At 32.0% G+C, this 20,761-nt stretch overlaps 1 protein-coding gene and 1 long non-coding RNA gene across 4 annotated transcripts in view; both read right to left on the bottom strand.

The window, feature by feature from the left end:
- LOC115888616 (uncharacterized protein CG7065-like) overlaps nucleotides 1–7,016 on the bottom strand; it is a 135,457-nt gene extending 128,441 nt beyond the window's left edge. Inside the window, exons 1-3 of one of the 3 annotated variants that reach the window (XM_030908383.1) lie at nucleotides 6,886–7,016; nucleotides 6,350–6,479; nucleotides 426–536 (exon numbers count right to left, since the gene is read on the bottom strand). In XM_030908383.1, the coding sequence (XP_030764243.1) occupies nucleotides 426–536; nucleotides 6,350–6,412 (174 nt within the window). In that variant the 5' untranslated portion in view covers nucleotides 6,413–6,479; nucleotides 6,886–7,016. The other 2 variants (XM_030908392.1, XM_030908398.1) reach the window with 2 other exon arrangements.
- A 555-nt stretch (nucleotides 7,017–7,571) lies between these two features.
- LOC115888664 lies at nucleotides 7,572–8,170 on the bottom strand. The gene is made up of 3 exons (XR_004051293.1): nucleotides 8,059–8,170; nucleotides 7,871–8,005; nucleotides 7,572–7,810 (listed from the first exon to the last, which is right to left on the bottom strand). It is a non-coding gene; the product is annotated as an uncharacterized LOC115888664 (long non-coding RNA).
- Between the last annotated feature and the right edge of the window lie 12,591 nt (nucleotides 8,171–20,761).

Genomic DNA, 20,761 nt, shown 5'->3' with positions numbered 1-20,761 from the left:
ATTTGAAAAAGCATTTTTTACAAATAATTTGGTACCACACACTTGGTATTTCGAGTCAAATTGTCATTATGAATCGCACGTTGCAATTTCAAATAAACCATATTCGAAAATGTCAAAAGGTGACATATGATAGGTGACATATCGAATAAAGTCACAAAATACAGAGGGTGTCATTTAAAAATCAAAAGTAATTTCCGGTGAAACAGGAAATGACCGAGAACAATTGAATACGTCAATTATTCCTAATTTATGTCATATACTAACTTCCCAAATCTCGATTTATTATCTGAAAAAATAAAAAAGTTATAGGGGGTGGGCCTCTTTTGAGACGCACTCGGTATATCATTAATGTAGGACTACTATAACTTTAAACACTTAACTATCTATCTTAAACATAAAACGACGTATTTCTAAATCTTTCTTACCTTGCAGAACCAATGTTCGGCGCCATTGACATAAGAAAGTTCGAAAATATTATCATACTGTCCATTTCTGAGAATGGCCTTCTGTTTAAGTATGCGATCATTTTCAGTTTCCTAAATAAAAGAAAATTATATTGAATCAATATGTAATACATGTGTATTTAATAATAAAGGTGTCATCATATGTTGAAAAATATTACAACATACATAATTTATACATTACATGTTGTAATTTATAATATATACAAATACAACATATACAACAATGACATATTAGTTATGTATGTATAGCAACTTGTATGTCAGGTAATACACATTAAAATGTAGTAAACTTTAGTATTTGCGTCAAATATAAAATCCAATGCTTCACACATCCCAACAAACCAATGCTTAAAAAAGCATTTGACATACATATCTGGTCATCCTAAATCCGTAGTCTGAATATAATTGGTAAGATAAAGATGGAGATACCCTAATGAAAAATTCAAACGTGTTAAAGAGAGATAAAAAGCCGGCCAATACATTTCTTCTATGCGGTTTTGCCGGTTTTCCGTTAAAATACTTAAAATCGACAAAGAAAACGTTTTGGATATTAATGCAGCAAGCGTTAGACAGACGTAATACCTCACGTATTATATCTTACATTGTGTTGGTGCGCCTGCATGTAAGAACCGACAGACCTGCATTTCCTTGTATCTCTGTCTAGCAACTGGTTATAACGTACCACGACTATTTCATCTTTATCTTACTCATTAAAATACAGACCACGGATTTAGAATGGCCAGAATGGTATAATTCGGTCAGGTTCATACTCTTAGTTCGTTACGCGTAATTCATGATTGTGTCGTGACGATGGTTAATTTTTTTATGTAATAATAGTAGGCTGACGATATGTTACCGGTATGTTTTAACGAAGGACGAAGATGAATACAAACCAGATAGCGTGTTTGACTATGGTTCGTAAGAGCAAATGAATTCAACTCTGATAAATTCATTTGTACGATATGAATATACTTTATACTCATTCCCTTTGTATTTTTCCTACAAGTTGCCACTACACAATTTCTATTTTTTATTAATAAAAAATATCTAATATCAACATCACAAATTATTACAAGCATTTGTTGCATAAAAACTTAATACATAATAGTTGAAGTATAAGCAGAAACTATAAAATTATGATAAGGAAAGGGAAGAAATTATTTATAAACAAATGCCGATATGTCTCAGTTGACGTAACGAACCAAATAGACACAATTCGGTTCTGTATGTTGCATACCAGTAGTACATACCCGTAAATTTAACCCCCAAATAGTATTAGGTATTGGACAGTTGTATTATGCTTCCAAAAATATTATTTATCAAGTTACCAACATATTTTTTATACAAAAAACGTTTGTCATATTACAGTAGATTATATAAACATTTTAACAATTTCTCAATTCAGTGAAACCGTTGATTGAAAGAATCGGGAAGATACGCAACCTAATTGGCAAATTCGTGACAAGGCTGATTTGATTTACCCTTACGTCTCAAGTGCTGTACGGTGGAGCCCCTAGTCATTCAGCGGCCAACGCATAAAACACTCATTTTTTCTAATTCGGCTAGCGTTGGCATATCGAAGAGCGACAGTGTTGCCATATTAAAATGTGTAATATCTGTAGTACATTTGACAAAAATATCTTTGGATAAAAATTCCGCGTATACAGGGTGTCCCAGGCTGAGCGTGCATTAGAAGTTTCTGGAGAACTACAATATCTGGATCGGAGATTTTTCGCACATCATTGTTTCACAACGAGATCTATCGATTAAAAATATTTTCAAATGGCAGCACTTCCGGAAATACCGAAAGCTGACAACAATTTTCTTATTTTAAATGGGTGCCCCCATTTTATATTTCATACTTAAATTCTCTGTAAAATTCTATGAATTTTAATATTAACACTCTATAAACGCTCTATACCTAACATTAACCGTTTTTGAGAAAAAAAATATTTAAAATTTTTGGATGAGAAAAACTGCCTGTCAAAATATGTGTATAGCTTAAACGTCAAACCTAGTTATTGCCACAGTCACTGTACCATAAAGAGAAGACATGTGGCTATCTATTTCAAAAATTAAATTATTCGAATGTCATATCATAATGGCCGCAGATGTCATGGAATTGAGCGATTAAAAATTATCATAAATCATTTTTTTTTCAAATGGAAACCCACTTTTTTTATTTTACTAAAGGCTTTTCAATCCATTACTTTTTTACTATACATGTTCCTCGGCCTAAAATAAATCGTTTTTAAGATATTTAAGATTTAGCCGATGCGCTGTTTTTTTTTCGATCATCTGGTATATTATTAATAATATCAACTCTATTAGATATCACTATAGAACGAAAATACGAGATATATTTTTATAAATACACTTTTTGGCTCTTAAATATGCAGTATTTATAATACAGCAAATTCAAATAATTCGTTTTCTGACAGATGGAAATAAACTGTCTGACTGTTTGACACTTAATATCAAAGGAAGCTAGATAAAATCAAGAACAATATACAATTTCAAACTAAATCTTAAATAACTCAAAAACTATTTATTTTAAGTATAGTAACATGTATAGTTAAAGAGTACGAGTGAATTAAAAAACATTTTCACTAGTGAAATAAAAAGAGTGGGTTTCCATTTGAAAATAATGATTTATGATAATTTTTTAATTGCTCAATTCCATGACAGCTACCGCCATTATTATATGACATTTGAACAATTTATTTTTTGAAATAGATAGCCACTGGATAGCCACATGTCTCCTCTTTATGTCACAGTGGCTGTGGTAATCACTAAATTTGACGTTTAGGCCATACACATCTTTTTGACAGGTAGTTTTTTTCGTCCAAAAATTTTAAATATATTTTTTCTCAAAAACGGTTAATGTTAGGTATAGAGTGTTTAATACCAAAATTCATAGAATTTTACAGAGAATTTAAGTATGAAATAAAAAATGGGGGCACCCTTGTAAAATATTGAAAATTTATTCATGTTAAATAGAATAAACAACAAAAATGTAACGGCCATATACGGGCTGCAGCAAAATTTGTGACCTTAGACGCCATTTTTTTTGGACATATCGAATGAATTATCAGCTGGCCTCAGCGACAATTTTAGCGATTTTTAATAGTTGGTTGTGTGTAATGAACTTTGTATAAACTTTATTACAATGGTAATTTGTTCAGCTTTCAAGTGTAAAAGGCGCAATGATAAGTAAGAGACAGGAGTTACGTTTTATAGAGAAATAAACAGTCCACTACACCTTTTTAGCGTTTTTTTTAATTGAATTTGATAATTATTTTTCTGATATTATATGTACGTGATATGTTCTATATGTCGATACTAGTTTTGTACCTTTTGTTAACATTTTAATACGTTTTTTTCGTAATTAATTAGTATGATGCACGGATGTATATATAATAATTTTATATATACATCCGTGGTATGATGCCACAGGATACACCATAGGCGTAGTGAAAACATTTACCAAAAATATAAATATCGCTTCAAGCGGCTATGTTAAGAAAAATATATGCCACTGCACTGTTTGGAAGAATGGTCACAGTTTGGTCTCGATTGCTATTTGTCCTTGTATTCTTTATGGTGGGTTCATACAGCCAAATAAAATAAAATAAGAATAAAATAAAATAAAATAAGAAAGTTGGTTATATGGGATACCGTACATGCGTTCATACAGCCAAATAAAATAACAAATAAAATAAGAAGTCTTTATCTTTTAACTTCTTGTTTTATTTTATGTGAAAACGGCTTTGCCGCACGCTTAATTCTAACCTACAAATATTTTCAGTTTGGATTTAATTTATTTTATAATTTCACATAAGTAAAATGTATAATATAGTAGGCAACGAATAAATAAATATACTATAAATAGTAAAATTACTATAAACAATCGTAAAAGTTAACTTTTATCCAGCCTCAGCGTACTGCGCATGAGCAAATATATATTTCTTATTTTATTTTATTTGACTGTATGAACGCACACAAATAAGAATTCCTTATTTCTTATTTTATTTTATTCTTATTTTATTTTATTTGGCTGTATGAACCCACCATTAGTCATTGCTTTATCCGCTGCGCTGTAAACAACTATCAGCGCGCAGAGGCGCGCGGCGCATAGCTAAACTAAATCTCGGACAGGTTTTGTGCCAAAATCGCCGGTAATGCCAGGTCCAGACCAAGCAGACAAAACAACGATAAAACAGAAACATTTACGTTTTACGACATAATTGCGACAAATCCAATACATTTCTGCGACATTTTTGTCTCATTCTTGTTTTGTTTCAAAATTCGGAGACTTTTTCAATGTCCCGTCTCGAGTCGGTAAAGATCTTGTTCGTATATTTTACAAGTTGTCGGCGCAGTGTGGATGGCGTGTGCTGCCAACAGTAGGAGACCAGTGAAATCACACATGGTTAATAAAACTCTAGGGTTGGCACAACTAAACTTTTGACTTTGTTGTACTTTTGTCCTTGCGGTGTGGACAATTTGTCTCAAGTTTGTCTTGTCAGAATTCCCCATTTTTTGTCGCAAGTTTGTCTTGTTTTTGTCTCATAATCGTGTTTACTTTTTGTCGCCTTGGCCTGGACCCGGCATAAGGTTGCGCATCTTCTTATTTATTCAATCAACGATAAAACCAGCTAACTTCTCCTTGTATTTTAAATAACATTAATATATTAACACGCAAACATAATACAGAAAGGACAATACCAAAACAAAAGAGTAATATTAAATAACTAATTTATAATAAATAAAAAATCTTGAGACAGGCGACTAACAGAGTTCTTTGGTTAAATAAACTTAAAACGTCTTTTATTAGGAAAAGGTTTTACCCGCAGTGAAATATTGAAACAAGAAAAACTTAAAGAATATTTCTATATTTAGATATAATGTACCTATATGAAGCTTTAAAAAATATTTATGATTTATTCTTTATTCACACCTTAACATTCACCATTCGTTTATCATTTCAATCTTATAGGGATATAAATTTTATTATTTAACCAATAAAAATTATATGTACCAATAAATACTATACATGTTTGTGTAGTTTTAATTTTTAAATAATACTACACAACTTAAACTTTTGATAATTTAAATATCAAATTTAAATGATTAAACAAGCAATATAATAGGACTGTTACAAAACTATTATAAAACTCCTGAAAATCGAGAATAAAATATTATAAATATGTACTTCTATTATTTCTAATATCCTAATATCATATAATTGTATCTGTGTAGGATGTCATACTTTATAAAAATTAAAAAATCAGCAACTTTTTGATTTACCGATATTTAAAAATAAAAATTAAAAATAACATCCTCAAAATAAAAAATAAAATTATACTTAAACTTCTGACTTGTGTGTGTTCCTCTATAACCATTAAAGAACTATTAATTTTTAACAAAACTGTTAAAAATTCTAGTCCCAAATCCACATTATCACCGAGACACAACCGTTTCAGTAAGTTGTATTGAAAACAATACAACTTAAAAAAAATTTTCTATCCATAATTACTAATTAGTAAATACTTCTTTTTTTATCAAAATGCCCAATTTAGGAATAAAAATTACTTATATAGCGCAGTAAAAAGTGCAAATTTATGATATTTGCGTTAGTAACATGACAAAACTTTTTGGAAAAGTCGTCACAACTATAAATTAGCTGTTGCACTATATTTACCATTTCCTTTTTTTGAGAATGAACACTTCACAAAGAAAGTAAATAAACTCTACCCCCTCAAAAAAAATTTGAAGTTCTGAAGAATCTAAATAAAACATCAATAATACTTACCTAATATTAACTAAAATATGATAAACAATATTACGAAAATTTGTAACGTAAATTTATGAGGAATAAGTACCTTTTTAGTTAACGTATGTAAATCAATAGCATCATCTTCAGTTCCTGGTGCTGCGGGCTCCATTTTAAATGAACTAATAAAAACCGAACTTAGATTACTTCCGATTCATCTAAGTAATCTGTCACCCTATCTATAAAAGAGAACTATGTCAGTGTTTGTAAATTTTACCCAGTACTCACTCTTCATTTTTCAATATATACCTTTTCTGTTATAACTTACCGTAACTTCTCCTATACTATTTTTTTTTTGTCAAATATTCCGCCACATTCACAGTTCACGATATGGCCACATTGTAAAAGATATCGAAGAGAAAAGTTGAAAATATGTTTTCGAATACAAGCGATTTCAAAGTTTTTAAGAAACTAATACATTCGAAAGCTTATTTAAAAATAACTAAGGTAGATTATTTGCAAACCTAATATGTCTCAGTATCAATTTTAAATAGTAAATACATCTTCAAGCACAGACTCAAACCAAGATCCAAATTGTGATGCCTGTAAAGTATAGACGTGGCTTATGGTATATGTGTTTGTTACCTGGTTGGATTATTTGCTGTAATTCCAAAAATTGGGAAATAACTATATTTTTGATCACTTTAATAACTGTACACAATCAAAATGGAGGACAATTCTGATTCAATAACCTCAAATACTTGACATTTAAAATAATTTTTTTGACAACTTTGACACAGGAAGTGGAAGTAATGGAAATCATATGGGAGGGCGATTTAAAATCTTTTTTTGGAAAAGTAAAAGAAAATCTATCTTGATAAAAAAATTTTGAACAAGGAAGCTCTTTATTTCGTAGATATATTTCCTTCTTTATTATCCATATAACTAATTGATATTATATCACTTGTTCGTAAAGATGCTTTGGGAATAACTTGCTGTGAAGGTGTATTTAAATTTTCAACCAAAACATTTTCCGAAGTTGTATCAAAGGCTCTTACATTTGCTAATACTCTTGTTTCATTATGCATGTGAATATTACAGTTCTTATCAGCTAAAAAAGAATAAATGTGAGTTTGTTTACTAATTTTATTATACCACTCTCTACATACAAGGAAATGAGGCAATGAACAGTAAATATCTGTTGCGTAAGAAGGTTGCTGCTTCTTGTTCTTCAATAGATAATTGAGAGTTGTCCATGATAAATTACTTATTGAATATTCATCCCATTAAACAAAACAAAACATTACTTACCCTTAGATTAAGAATAAAAATATTTACCCAACCATTTATTGGTTAAGATTATATACAGGTTAGCCAATAGAAGCACATAAAACTAATTTTTGGAAAATAACTTAATAAACAAAATATTACATCACATTCCTAAGAAACTATATACAAAACTAAGTATGTAACAGGGAAAAGTATTTAAATGTTGAATCCCAAATCTCTCATGCACTTTTTATGGGCTTCGATAAGGTCTCCGCAGTTTTCTTGGCCTCGTTGAATTATACTAAAATAGAATTATTAAAACATCAACATGTTGTCCGTGCATTCAAAAGTGTTCTCATACCATTCATCACGAACTTTCTTGGTTTCCGGGCAAGCACAGCAAGGTTTCAACTTTTTGGGTTCTTCAGAGGCCGGTTTGCTTACTTCAGAGGCAGCCGCAATTTTCGGCGGTCCGACTATATTACCCATATTTATCCTTATATTTAAAATAAGTTATTATATTAAAATATGTGCTTTAATTAAATGTACCTTTGCTAGTTGTATTTTCCTTCAGGATATAACTTTTGATCCCAAAATAACTTTGATGTCACGATTGTCATTGTCACTTGTCACCTTCTGCTGTCACTCTCTGGCTGTCACCTTGACCTTGAAGATTCGTGCAGAAAACAGAAGCTGAGGGTAGACAACTAGACATTCACTATATTTACAGCCGCCTTAGAACTCTACTCAACTCAAAACTATGAGAGGTTTAAAGAGGTTTATAAAAAAAACATCTAAAAAAAAAAATTCTATTTTACAGTCGCACTCGGAATGGGTCATCGCGACGCGCGACTGTATTTTTTATTTTATACCGCGAGGTGTTTCAGAAACCGCATCACCCACTGAATAAAACAGCGAACGGGAGACGTAATCGCGGCCGGAAAGTTTGCTGACCTCGGCTTGCGTTCGGCGGCTTTTAAGATATAACGGGGACAGTCGCATCATGGGTCATGGGGCTGTCGAAATATTTTCATTTTTAGCGTTTAGCGTAGGTCTTGCGTTATCTATATAATATAGCTAGACCAATAATTATTGGTCTTAGCTATATTATACACACTATTTAATTATTTGAATAAATTTACTGAGAATTTTAATTTATTATAGGAGATCTCAGCGACTTTATTAAAATTAAAACGTACAATATGTTGAAGGGATGCGACGCATCAATGAAAGCTTCGTCGCTGTACGTTGTTATTGTCTTTTGGAAGTTTTTCGGAACAGTGATGGGTGATCCACCCTGTATATAATGGTTTTAATAAATACCGTAGGTGTAAAAAACAATAGAATTTATTTTATATTCAATTTAGCAGTAATTGCCCAATATTTTTTTTATATAATTCCGTTAAATAACGTTAAGTACGTAACTAAAATTAATTTTAGTTCATTCTAGTATCAAGGCACCACTTCAGCCTTTGAAAAGACAACTCAAAAAAACCAAACCAAACCAAACTCAAAAGTGGTGTTTTCAAAGTGTTTAAATTCCTCCACTATTATTTTGACGTACAAATTGACAAAATATTCGATCTGTATTACAAAAACAAAGAAATTCCTATCAAACCACCCAAAGATCCTCTAGTGCTAAGGAGCGCCGGCGCCGGGCCGTTGAAATAGCTGGTTAAATTAGAAAAAGATAAGTCACATGCGAGCAAATTGTGAAGGCTCATAAATCAGTAAAAGATGTTAACAATATTTTAAATTGTCTTGTAGATGATAGGTTTAATGATGCTATTTAGGAGGCCAAAGATTTGGACATAAGAATCCAAGAGGGGGATATTGAGGAAGAAGAGTTTCGTCAAAAACCTTTTTTAGGTAAAATATAGTATCTGTCCATCGGGAGGATGCCTGACAGTGACAATAGTGTTTGTCAATTTAATTCACAGGCAAATTGTATTTTCTGTCATTTTTTGGATGTCATCAATAATCTTCCCCGAATCGTTGGACAGACTATACTTATTCTCTAACAACAGTTAATGTACGTATGCTAGTAATTAAATTTAGAGTAATAATAAAAAACCGTTTCTTTTTGTTTACATATCTACTTTTCATACTAAACAACTTTTTGATATATCTTCCAAAAATAAACAAATTTATAAACGAATTTCACATTTTTATGCACCTCTCTATGCGAATCAACATACTTTAATGTTTATTACTTCCTCTAGGAGATGCGAGACCTTGTCGTTGTTGGAGAAGCTCCTATAGTCTGGTGCAAGGGGGAATCCCCTCTAGCACTTTAGCTGGGTCTAAAGGAGTATTTCATGGTCCTGGCTGTAGTGTCGTGACAAAGAAATTTCACCAAGACGTATAACCGAGGCCTACGTGAATTTTATGGCCGCAATATTGGAAAATGTGACGTCACATTTGAGGATGAGGGTCATATGGTCATATTCGATTCGGATCCTGCCAGATAAGTATTATTTTAGTAACAAATAAAGTACAACTGGAGCTTTCTATAAAAATAATTTATTGAAAAAATAAATTAGAAATACACAAAAATTGTATGCAAATGGTTAAAGGTTAGAAAAACATTTTTATTACATTAGTACTATAAATTTATACCTAATCTAATGACGTTTTTTTATTATTTTGAAAATGTGAGTAATTTTCTGGTTTTTTTTCTAGAAGAAACTTCTGTCATGTTTGATACAGATGCTTGATCAGAACGATTTTTAGTATAGTTGTTCAGAAAAATATTACTCAAGACATGAGCAATTTTTATAATAATGCTTTTAAAAGGCTTGTTTGTGATTAATTTTCCATGAAATCTTCCGCCTTGACTAAAGCCAACTTTTTAAGAATTTTTTGCTGGGAAAATGAAGTTAAAAATTCTGATGATATCAGCATACATAATATTTTAAATCGGGTAATATATTGAGTAAGTATTCACTAACATTTGATACTTTGTCTTTTCAAAATGGACAGTAAATTCTTCGTTTGAAGTTATAACATAACAGTTTTGCATATTTCACATCCACTAGTGTATTTTATTACTGAATGAGAGCAATATCCTGCTATAAATAATAATGAAGCATATTGTTCACTATTTATTTCTACATTTTCTGAAGAAGCAATTACATCAAAATAATAAATAATAGGAAGGGTACCTACATGATTGGATATTTGGCAGAATTTTTATTTAAACAGGCACAGAAACAATCATGTACCCTTCCTATTTTGGAATAATTTTTTAATGCTCTCCCCAGGGATTATTTCTCTATTAAACCCTCGATTGAACCTCTATAAGCAATTTGTAAAAGAATTTTGAAAAAATTTCTCATATTTATGAGAGAAAGTGGTTTGTATTGTATATTGTATGAAAAACAGGTATACTCTGTTTTTTTTCTCAGGTAAGATTTCGACAGACGATGACAGAAGAAACGCAGATGACGTCCCATACCAATCTATTTATTTTACTAAAAAAAAGTTTCTAATCATTTTTAAGTTAACTATGGATGGGTTTAAATATAAATCCGTTATACGTCGTCTCTTGTTGTGTTTAACAAGTTTTATTGGTTTATTTCAAAAATGACAGATCGTATTTCAATTTGATTGGTTTGACGGAACGATGAACGACAAACGGATGCCGATGCGTATGAACTCACCTTTAGATTTTTGACGTTTGTCAAAGTCTTTCCAAATTATAGGTTATAATTTTGTGTCAACTTTTGTCAAATACCCTGCGTTTTGGAAGATGATACATTTTGATACGTGTTATTACGTGTGTTTTGTGTCTTTTGAAGTCAAGTGGAGGAAAAATCGAGTGAAAATTAACTGTAGACCCAGAGCACAGTTTATGGTTAATACTCGCTGCCTAGGCAGAAAGTTTTATACACCAATAAAGTTACCATCAATAAAGTTCGTATACCATCTCGTCCTAGATAAGTGCATGTGAAGTGCATCTCGAATATGGTAGAAGGACCATACTAAACACATACTAAAAACTGGAGTAGCTGTAAAATATCGACATCACACGATAGGTAAATAATGGATTTTAGTACTGCAGAAAAATAAAAAGTACTGGTTTAAAAAATTAAGATTAAAGTTAATTAATCAATAAAATTTGGTAAGTTATTATTAATAAAATAGTTTGTTTTATTTATGTTGTTTTATTTATTCCTGTGGAATATTACGAATTTGTATTTGTACATAAGTTAAGTATATTGATAAATATAATCATAAATGCGGGAAGTTTCATAAAGCTTGAAAGGAAGAATAGGTAGTTCTCTTTTATATTTTTTTGGTATGTGGTGTCTTGTTCTTGTTTGTTTTGTATTAACACATACCGTTTTTTATTAAATAAAATAACTCGATTACATTTTTTCAGTTTTATACAGTTTTGAAGTAATCACTTGTCAGTCAAATTTTAAATATTAACTTCCTGCTATGCGTTCCAGTTGTACCAACTTATTTCTTTGTAAAATAAAATAAACTACTTTGAAATTGAAATGACAGACACATCTATCACTGTCAAGGATCTTCTCGTTGGACAGACTATATGAAACAACAAACAACTACATACTACAATTTATAGAGGTTAAGTTTGAAACATCATCTGATGTAAAAACCACAGATATTCTAAAAAATGTCACAGTTTTTGCTAGGTACACTCAAGGCACAGCACTATTTGCACACCACAAATAATTTGAACTCTGATTTCAACTAGAAAATATATTTTTTTCGATCAAAAATAACGAACATGGCATTAACCGGCACAAACACGGCATTTACATACTAATTTATGTAAACACAACAGCTCATCGCCGAGTGATGACCCTCAGATTGTGACGTCACAGGCGCGGTGCGAGGGGTATTTTGCGGCCATATAATTCACGTAGGCCTCGGTATAACGTTGCCGGATGGGACTGGGACTACCCTGTCCTTGATACAGGTACCTTCTACTGTCTGTGGTCATGTCATTGGCGATTCGTCAACTCAAGAGGTGGAGAAAATGGGGGCAGATCCTACAGCCTCCACCTCTAGGATACCTGAGCAGGAGACCAGCTCCTCTATATACTGTGAAGGGCACGGAGGGCTAAACCTCAACCGTGAAAGAGTGTATACCCTCGTATGAGATAGATGTCCACTCCTCGTAGGATGAACAGTTGTTGTCAGAAGAGGATGGAAAATACCATGTCCCCCTACAACAGTTGTAGATTATGAGTTATAGATTTTATAATGAGTTATAACTGAAGAAAGAGGAACACAATAGATCTTTCAGGTTGCGGTGATTAACTCCCCTTCCACTTATTCTATATTCTATTAATATTTACCATTTTGTATCGAGCTCATACTAAGAGGGGGAGACTTTTATGAAAAAAAAACAATTCGGAGAATCTTAATTTTTTTCCACAGGTACCCAGAATTTTTCTGGGTATAGGAATTGTTTTGGGATCTCACAAGCTCTTAAAATACTCAATAAAAAATCCAGAACTGCACTACTAAAAAATAAAGTTGATGATGACAGGTCAGTCGAAAAGCCGTCGCGTCGCGCGTCGCTTTGAAAATCTGATTGTAGACAACACCAACTTGTAAAACAAAAAAGTAGCAATGAGAATATAAAATTTATTTTGTTTTATCTAATCGAATGGAGTCATAAAAAAAATAAATATAAAATCGCGAATATTCCAATTTTTAAACTTTTAAGGTGACATTTTGATCAGCATCAAACTGTGCAACTTTGTCTCCATTTAACCTACCTTGTATCACTTGCACATTTTCCAAGATCCCAAACAGTGATGAAATTCGAATTTGGAACACCCTGTACAATGTTTTCAATTTTTATCAACTATGTCTATATTTATGTATCAAAACGTCTAAAAAATCTACTTGTTGCAAAGGAATGTCCTTCACGTTTGGTTTAAAAAAACGCATAAACTATAAAGCCGAATTTGACGCAGAATGAGAAAAAAATAAAGCTTAAGTTAGCATTAAATATTTGCTACACATTTTAATTTGATAAATTCAATAAAATTTACAACAATGCAAATCCCATTACCTTAATACATTAAAACTTATGGACTCATACTTAACATATGCATTCATAATTTCGTTGTATGTGATGCACGTTTTCTTATAAAATAAATGTAAACGAAACAATACGTACGAATCAATAGATACAAAAATTTAACAAGTATGTAAGTAAAAGTGAGTAGAATAATACAAAAATACCTTAATTTCAGAGTATTAAATTAGCAGCCCATATTTCAATATTTTTAAATCACCACAAAATTAAAAAAATCAAAAGTTTTTTATTTTCAAATAAAACAAATCGAAAACATATTTTTTTTGTACAATGAAAAATTGCTGTTTTTAGTGTTTTAAAATATGTTTTTAAATTCATTAATAAAAGAATTGTTTTAGACAAATTAAACATGTTTATATGTTAATGGGCATTAGATACATACTCGACTGCGCGGCGGCGGTCTGTTCAACATAAAAAGACACAGGTAAAAACACGTATTTATAAAATTTATCACAGAACTTCAATACGCTGATGACTGCGTTCTAGTTGCAAAAATATTACAGCAATTACAAGAAATGTTGAACACATACACCTAGGCATACGAGGCCGAGGCTTTGTGCTTTAAGTTGAATATCGATAAAACTTATAAAATCATGTGCACTCCCCCGAAAAACCATAACAATGCTATAAAAATCGGAGAACTATTGGAAAATTTAGCAGAAGAATTCAATTACCTCGGCAGTTTGATTTCGGAAAAGGCCAATATCGACTCTTGAAATTCAGCACAGAATCAGAGCAGCGCCTCAAGAGCATTCTGGAAATTAAAAGACAGGGTTTTCTATAATCATGACTTGAGCACAAAAACGAAACTTGTAGTGTACCGAGCAATAATAATCCCCACCATGTTATATGGAAGCGGAACCTGGGTGCCGTACCGCCGACACACGAACGCATTAAAAAAGTTGCAACAGAAACCTTTTAGACAATTGTTTAGCATCAAATGGTACCACCATGTCTCAAACGTATCGGTCCTAAAAAAGCTTACTGCGAGAGCGCTGAAGTCATGATTACTAAATCCCGCTTAAGACGGGCTGGTCACGTATGCAGGATGCAAGAAAACCGCCTACCGAAAGCTCTTTTTACGGTGAGCTTGTAGACGGTAAGAGGAAACTGAGTAGACAGCTCAAAAGATACAAGGATATTTTCCATGAAAACTTAAGAGGATAAGCATGCACAATCAGTGGAAGGAAACAGCGCAGAATACAACGCAATGGAGAAGGATTGTAAACTCAGTTAACGACAACCAAATAGTAGCGGCAGCAAAGTAATGAGACTTTTGAATGCCCGGGGTATGGAAGAGAGATAACATCGCATATCGGGCTTTTCAGTCACAGAAAAGCTCATGAAAGAAAACGCCTTGCGTAGCCATCTTCTGATGCGTATCAAATGCTCGTCAGCCAGTGGTATTTATTGTACAAGCACTTGGTAATACTGGTATTTTTTAGGTTCATTTGGTACTAATTTGGTAATAAACTGGTATTATTTGGTAATAAACCGGTTTTATTTATTAAACTGGTATTAAACAGGTATTTTGTTGGACATCTGGCAACGGTGGATGTGGATGAAGTATTATAAAGTTTATATATTTAGTGTCCAAGGTTAAGACCTACTTAACAATAAAATATACCTCGTAACATACTTAAGAATAATTACTTGTGTTTCGAGGTTACGTTGCTGGCCTATTTGAAAAATAGGTTATTTTTACCCAAAGGACTGCTCATTCAACCAAGTGTCTGCCAAGTGCATGCGAAAACTCCTCGCTTTGTGACGTCATTGTAGTCCTTGTCATGGTTATTAGTTCTTATCCAGCAACCAATACTACACACACGTGGATTATTGGTTGCCGGATGGAAAACGTTCATTATTTAGTTTATTTATTTAAACACCTTATACATATGTATGCAGTATAGAAAATTAACTGTATAAATCGTATTAAATACTCGGATAATGCATTTTTAAGAACAGCAGTTCCCAGCATCACCTTTTGCAGGCATTTTTTTTAGAGTACTTTCATATTTTGCTTTAAAATAATTAATAAACAATATCGTAGGCACTTAGTAAGCACTTTGTCACAATCCACAACACAAAATGAACGTATTTATACACTCTATAGCTCTAAAAACTTTAAAAACACCTTTTGCACATTTAAAATTGACAAAATAATTAACTCAAAATTTCTCAGCTGTTATTTTTTTAAGTTTACCATAGGCAACTAATAATACACACTATCATGACAAAGACTACAATGACGTCACAACTGTCAGCTGTAGCGCGGGAAGAGGCGAAGGTACGTCTTATGAGGATGAGCAATCCTATTTAGTTTACCGTTCTTGATTTTTACCCAATATTAATTGCTAAGCTTGCAATTTTTCAATGCATAAAAATGGTTTTTACACAAAAAAGGTACATAGCGTCATACGAAAAAATGTCTAGAAATTAAAGAACTCGCATCATGGAAACATAATATGGAGTTTCTTATTTTTTCTTGTGCATATAATTATATTTTTGAGCTTATAAGCACAGTTATAAGTAACAAATAGCGCAAATAACAAAAAATTCAATTACTTTTTATGTCTAGTTTTTATTTTATACATTTTGGAAGTATCGATGTTAATGGAACCGTTAAAATGACCTTTTAAACGTGTCATGACAGTAACTTTATTCACTTGTATCTAGCCCTAGCAGGCAACTATTAAGCCCGACCAATCACGTCAGAGTTTTTGACAAAAACCAATGAATTAACACACTCCAAATAACCACGCTAACCAACCTGATTGGTCAAGCTTAATAGTTGCCTGCTAGGGCTAGACACTTCTCTTTATTCGAGTTCCCAAAAAGTACGGTTCTAGAACGGTTTAAAACACTGGCACAATATGATTTTATATGATATGCAACTTTTGACATGAATGATTGTCGTAATTAGACTGTGCGATTGTTTTAAACCGTTCTAGAACCTTACTTTTTTGGAACTCGAATTAAGCTTATATGTTTTTCTGACCTAATTATCGTAGTTTGACATGAATAGGCCCTAAAGCTCCAAATATCTTAAATTCTTTAGATATTAAACAGAATAATACTAATTTGGTATTTTTGGTTCTAATTTGGTATTTTTGGTACTCTTTTTCCAAAATTGGTATTTATTGTACACCATTTTTGTCAGCGGTTTGCCCCTCGAGTATTATTTTGGTAGCTAAAAATAAACTGAACATTTCTTTTTCACAAAACTTTATTTACTATACATCAGAAAATATTTGTATGTATGCCGTTCAGGCAACAGGACCAAGGAAGATTTTAATCAGTCCAAATTACAAAACGTAAAAATAACCATCAACTAATAATAAAAAAAAGAAAAATTAAATAACAATATATTCTTAAATATATTAACTACTCAAACCTCTGGCATTCATAAGCAACACGACCACTGATAATGTAATCACAACACTCTACATATACAGTAAAATTGAGAAGTAACATTAAATAAAGTTGGGTAATCTTGTATTATAGAAGTCCCAGTTAATTCTCTTATCTCTATCTATCTGATACAACTTAAATACTAAATCATCTAAATCACTAAAATATCTTATCTATGATATTTTGAGTTCTTGAACCTTTTTATCCCTAGAGGTATTTTACTTAAAACCAAACTCAGATATGAACTGTGATTAAAAAAAATGAAAAAAAAATGAAAAAAAGAAATGTTTAAAAGTTAACAATAAAAATTCTTCTAAGTTAATGAATTTTATATTCTGCAACAATATAAAAGTAAATATAAATAATATACAGGGGGTCGCTTTTATGTATGGAAACGGTCGATTATTAGGTAAAATATACAAGGTACCGCAAAAAAGTTAAATACAAAAATTATAGCGTTTTTAAATGTCTATTGGCGAGTAATAAATTTATGTATACAGGGTCGGTCATAAAGTCGTGGCACATCAAAGTTTCATTTTTTCAATAGTAGTATTAGTAGTATAGTAGTATTGGCATATTTCAATTCTTCCTTCAATTCTAAGCAGCAAAAATCAAAATACACACAATGTACCTCAAACCCAAGAACGGTAAACTAATAGGATTGCTCATCCTCATAAGACGTACGTTCGCCTCTTCCCGCGCTTCAGCTGACAGTTGTGACGTCATTGTAGCCCTTGTCAAAGCCTTCGTGGCCTTGTCATGATAGTGTGTATTATTAGTTGCCTATGGTAAACTTATAAAAATAACAGCTGAGAAATTTGAGTTAATTATTTTGTCAATTTTAAATGTGAAAAAGGTGTCTTTAAAGTTTTTAGAGCTATAGAGTGTATAAATACGTTCGTTTTGTGTTGTGGATTGTGACAAAGTGCATACTAAGTGCCCACGATTTTGTTTATTAATTATTTTAAAGCAAAATATGGAAGTACTCTAAAAAGAATGCTTGCAAAAGGTGATACACTGGGAACTGCTGTTCTTAAAAATGCATTATCCGAGTATTTAATACGATTTATACAGTTAATTTTCTATACTGCATACATATAAGGTGTTTAAATAAATAAACTAAATAATGAACGTTTTGCATTCGGTAACCAATAATGCACGTGTGTGTATTATTGGTTGCCGGATAAGGACTAATAACCATGACAAGGGCTACAATGACGTCACAAAGCGAGTAGTTTTCGCATGCAACTGGCGGACACTTTTGGCTGAATGAGCAGTCCTATTAGGTTAACTGTTCTTGCCTCAAACCAACCGTTTCCGAGTTATTGACTTTTGATCATATCACTTAAACAATTTGACTTAATTAATATCGATATGTTCAGTTTCATTTAATGATGTCATTCTGCCGAAACTGTGATACTGTTGTAATGGGTTTTTAAGTGCCTATCAGCGACTAGTAAATTTAAGTATACAGGGTCGGTTCCTACTACTCTAGTGGCGGAAATCTAACTGTTACGCTCAGTTGGCTCTGACTCGGTTGGCTAGTTTTTGCCACGCCCACTCGGTGCCCACTGGGCGAGTATATAAACGCTCAACTTGTAGATTGTACTTTAGTTTATAATCATCTGCTGATGATGCTAACATGGTTAGCGAAACGCGCGACCAGTGTAAAAGTAAAAGTGTTTTGGTGTATTGTGGTGATTTAGTGTTTTTATTTTGCTATCATAGTTTTGGCAGAATGGCATCGTTAAATGAAACATCGAAATTAATTAAATCAAATTATTTAAGTGATATTTTCACAAGTCAATAACTCGGAAACGGTTGGTTTGAGGTACATTGTGTGTATTTCAATTTTTGTTTAGAATTGAAGGAGTTCTATTTAAAAAAATAAAACTTTGATGTGCAACGACTTTATGACCGACCCTGTATACATGAATTTATTACTCGCTAATAGATATTTAAAAATCCTATAACTTTTGTATTTAACTTTTTGCGGTACCTCCTACATTTTACCTAATAATCGACCGTTTCCATACATAACAGCAACCCTGTATAAATCCTACATAACGTAAATTATGATTATGTTGGTATCTACCATCAGTGATGAGTGATGGTAGATATCAATGTAAACCAACCACACTTGAATCAAGAACTTTACAAAAAATAACTCTTTACATGCCTATACTGAACCTACCATAGATTAAACATATAGTTAGTCACGCAAGAAAAAAGCCTACGCCACGTCATAGTAGGCGTAGGAACAACATTTCACTCAGACACAGCTGATCTTAAAATATTAGAAATTCTTGTTAAACCAGTTTAAAGTAATTTTTTTACCTTAGAATATACAGTGCGTATAAGTGTAAGTATTTTTTGGGGTAAAGTATTTGGTTTCAGCATTACAGTGTTGTCGCTTCATACTAAAAGTGGTAGTATCTTTGTTATTTTAAATGGAACACCCGGTATATTATTATATTTCTCAAAACTACTTCCATATCTCAAAATTTTTCTATTATGCTAACCTATACCAGAGATAAAAAAGAAAACATGTGTAAAATTGACAAAAACATGATTATGAATAAGCATATTAAATAAAATTCGGCCTATTGAAAGCTAAAATTTGGTTTATATCGATCTGTCTAAATCAACTGCCCCATGCAGCATTTGGACGTCGAGACAACGTTGTGTCACGCGACCAAACATCGGGGCGCAACCTCGACACAACCTCATGCCAAGCCTAGTCTGCACTAGTTAGGGGAATAATTTTTGGGTCGAAACGACGTTGGATACCTACGTTGGCTAGCAGCCTAATCGAATACAAACTGCAACATTGTTTAAAATCCTTATTCACAGAAATACAAAACTATAATAATATGGCGTCTAAGTCGCGTTTTATCCTAAATTGGGATAATTATAGTAAAAGTATTATTTTTATGATTTAGTTAGAGACATATGCCAGATGGCAATAAAGGAAAACAAAACAAAATTATTTAAGTGTGGAGGAGGTTGAAAATCACAATTATTGAAAACACTTTAACCAACTCTGTAACTCGTTACCCAAGGCAAAAAAGTTAAACGCAAACAACTTTATTGATAAATGTATTGTTTCTACTTTGAAAAATACTAATGGGCCATAAAATTAAACAAGTTTTAAAAAATTCTTTGAATTTTTTTTTAGTAAAATGAGAATAATTTATTCGCAGTCGAAAAAAAAATTGTTTCCGCGTGTTGTTTAGGGTCAAATATTTCAAGTTAATGTATTCAAAAAGCAGGAATTGCTATTTTAGGAACGAAACATTTTCTTATTCAACAACATGGCGGCTTTCACTTTGTTGTTTTCGAGATTAAGATGGAGAAGTCGCATACTGGTCTAATAAAGTCGGAGTTCAGCCTTAACAGGTATACTAGTCGCAAGATTGCCTAATTTAGTCATCCTAGACTCTAGCTTGTGCCGCCCTCTATATTCTAAATAAACGAGGGAGTGGATAAAATATCGGTAATATGTCGATGTATATTTAAATTTAGTTTTATATGTGCCTTTCTTAGGTCCCATTTTAATTAAGTTTATTTTATAAAAACAAAAACAGCACTGAACTGTCTGACTGAACAGAACAATGAAGTGAAAATTTAAGATTTAAGGTTATGGTTCAATACAATTGCAAAAAGGTAGTGGCGCGACGTCCTACCAACGTAAGAATAAGGAAATCTAAACAACGTTGGAATTAGTAAAACAGACGACGCGACGTTTGCATAATGTTG

The sequence above is a fragment of the Sitophilus oryzae genome, unplaced genomic scaffold, assembly GCF_002938485.1.
Source record: "Sitophilus oryzae breed Bouriz unplaced genomic scaffold, Soryzae_2.0 scaffold_1167_pilon_pilon, whole genome shotgun sequence".
NCBI lineage: Eukaryota > Metazoa > Arthropoda > Insecta > Coleoptera > Curculionidae > Sitophilus > Sitophilus oryzae.
Note: the sequence above shows the minus strand (reverse complement) of the source record. Positions and strands in the feature narration are given on the sequence as shown.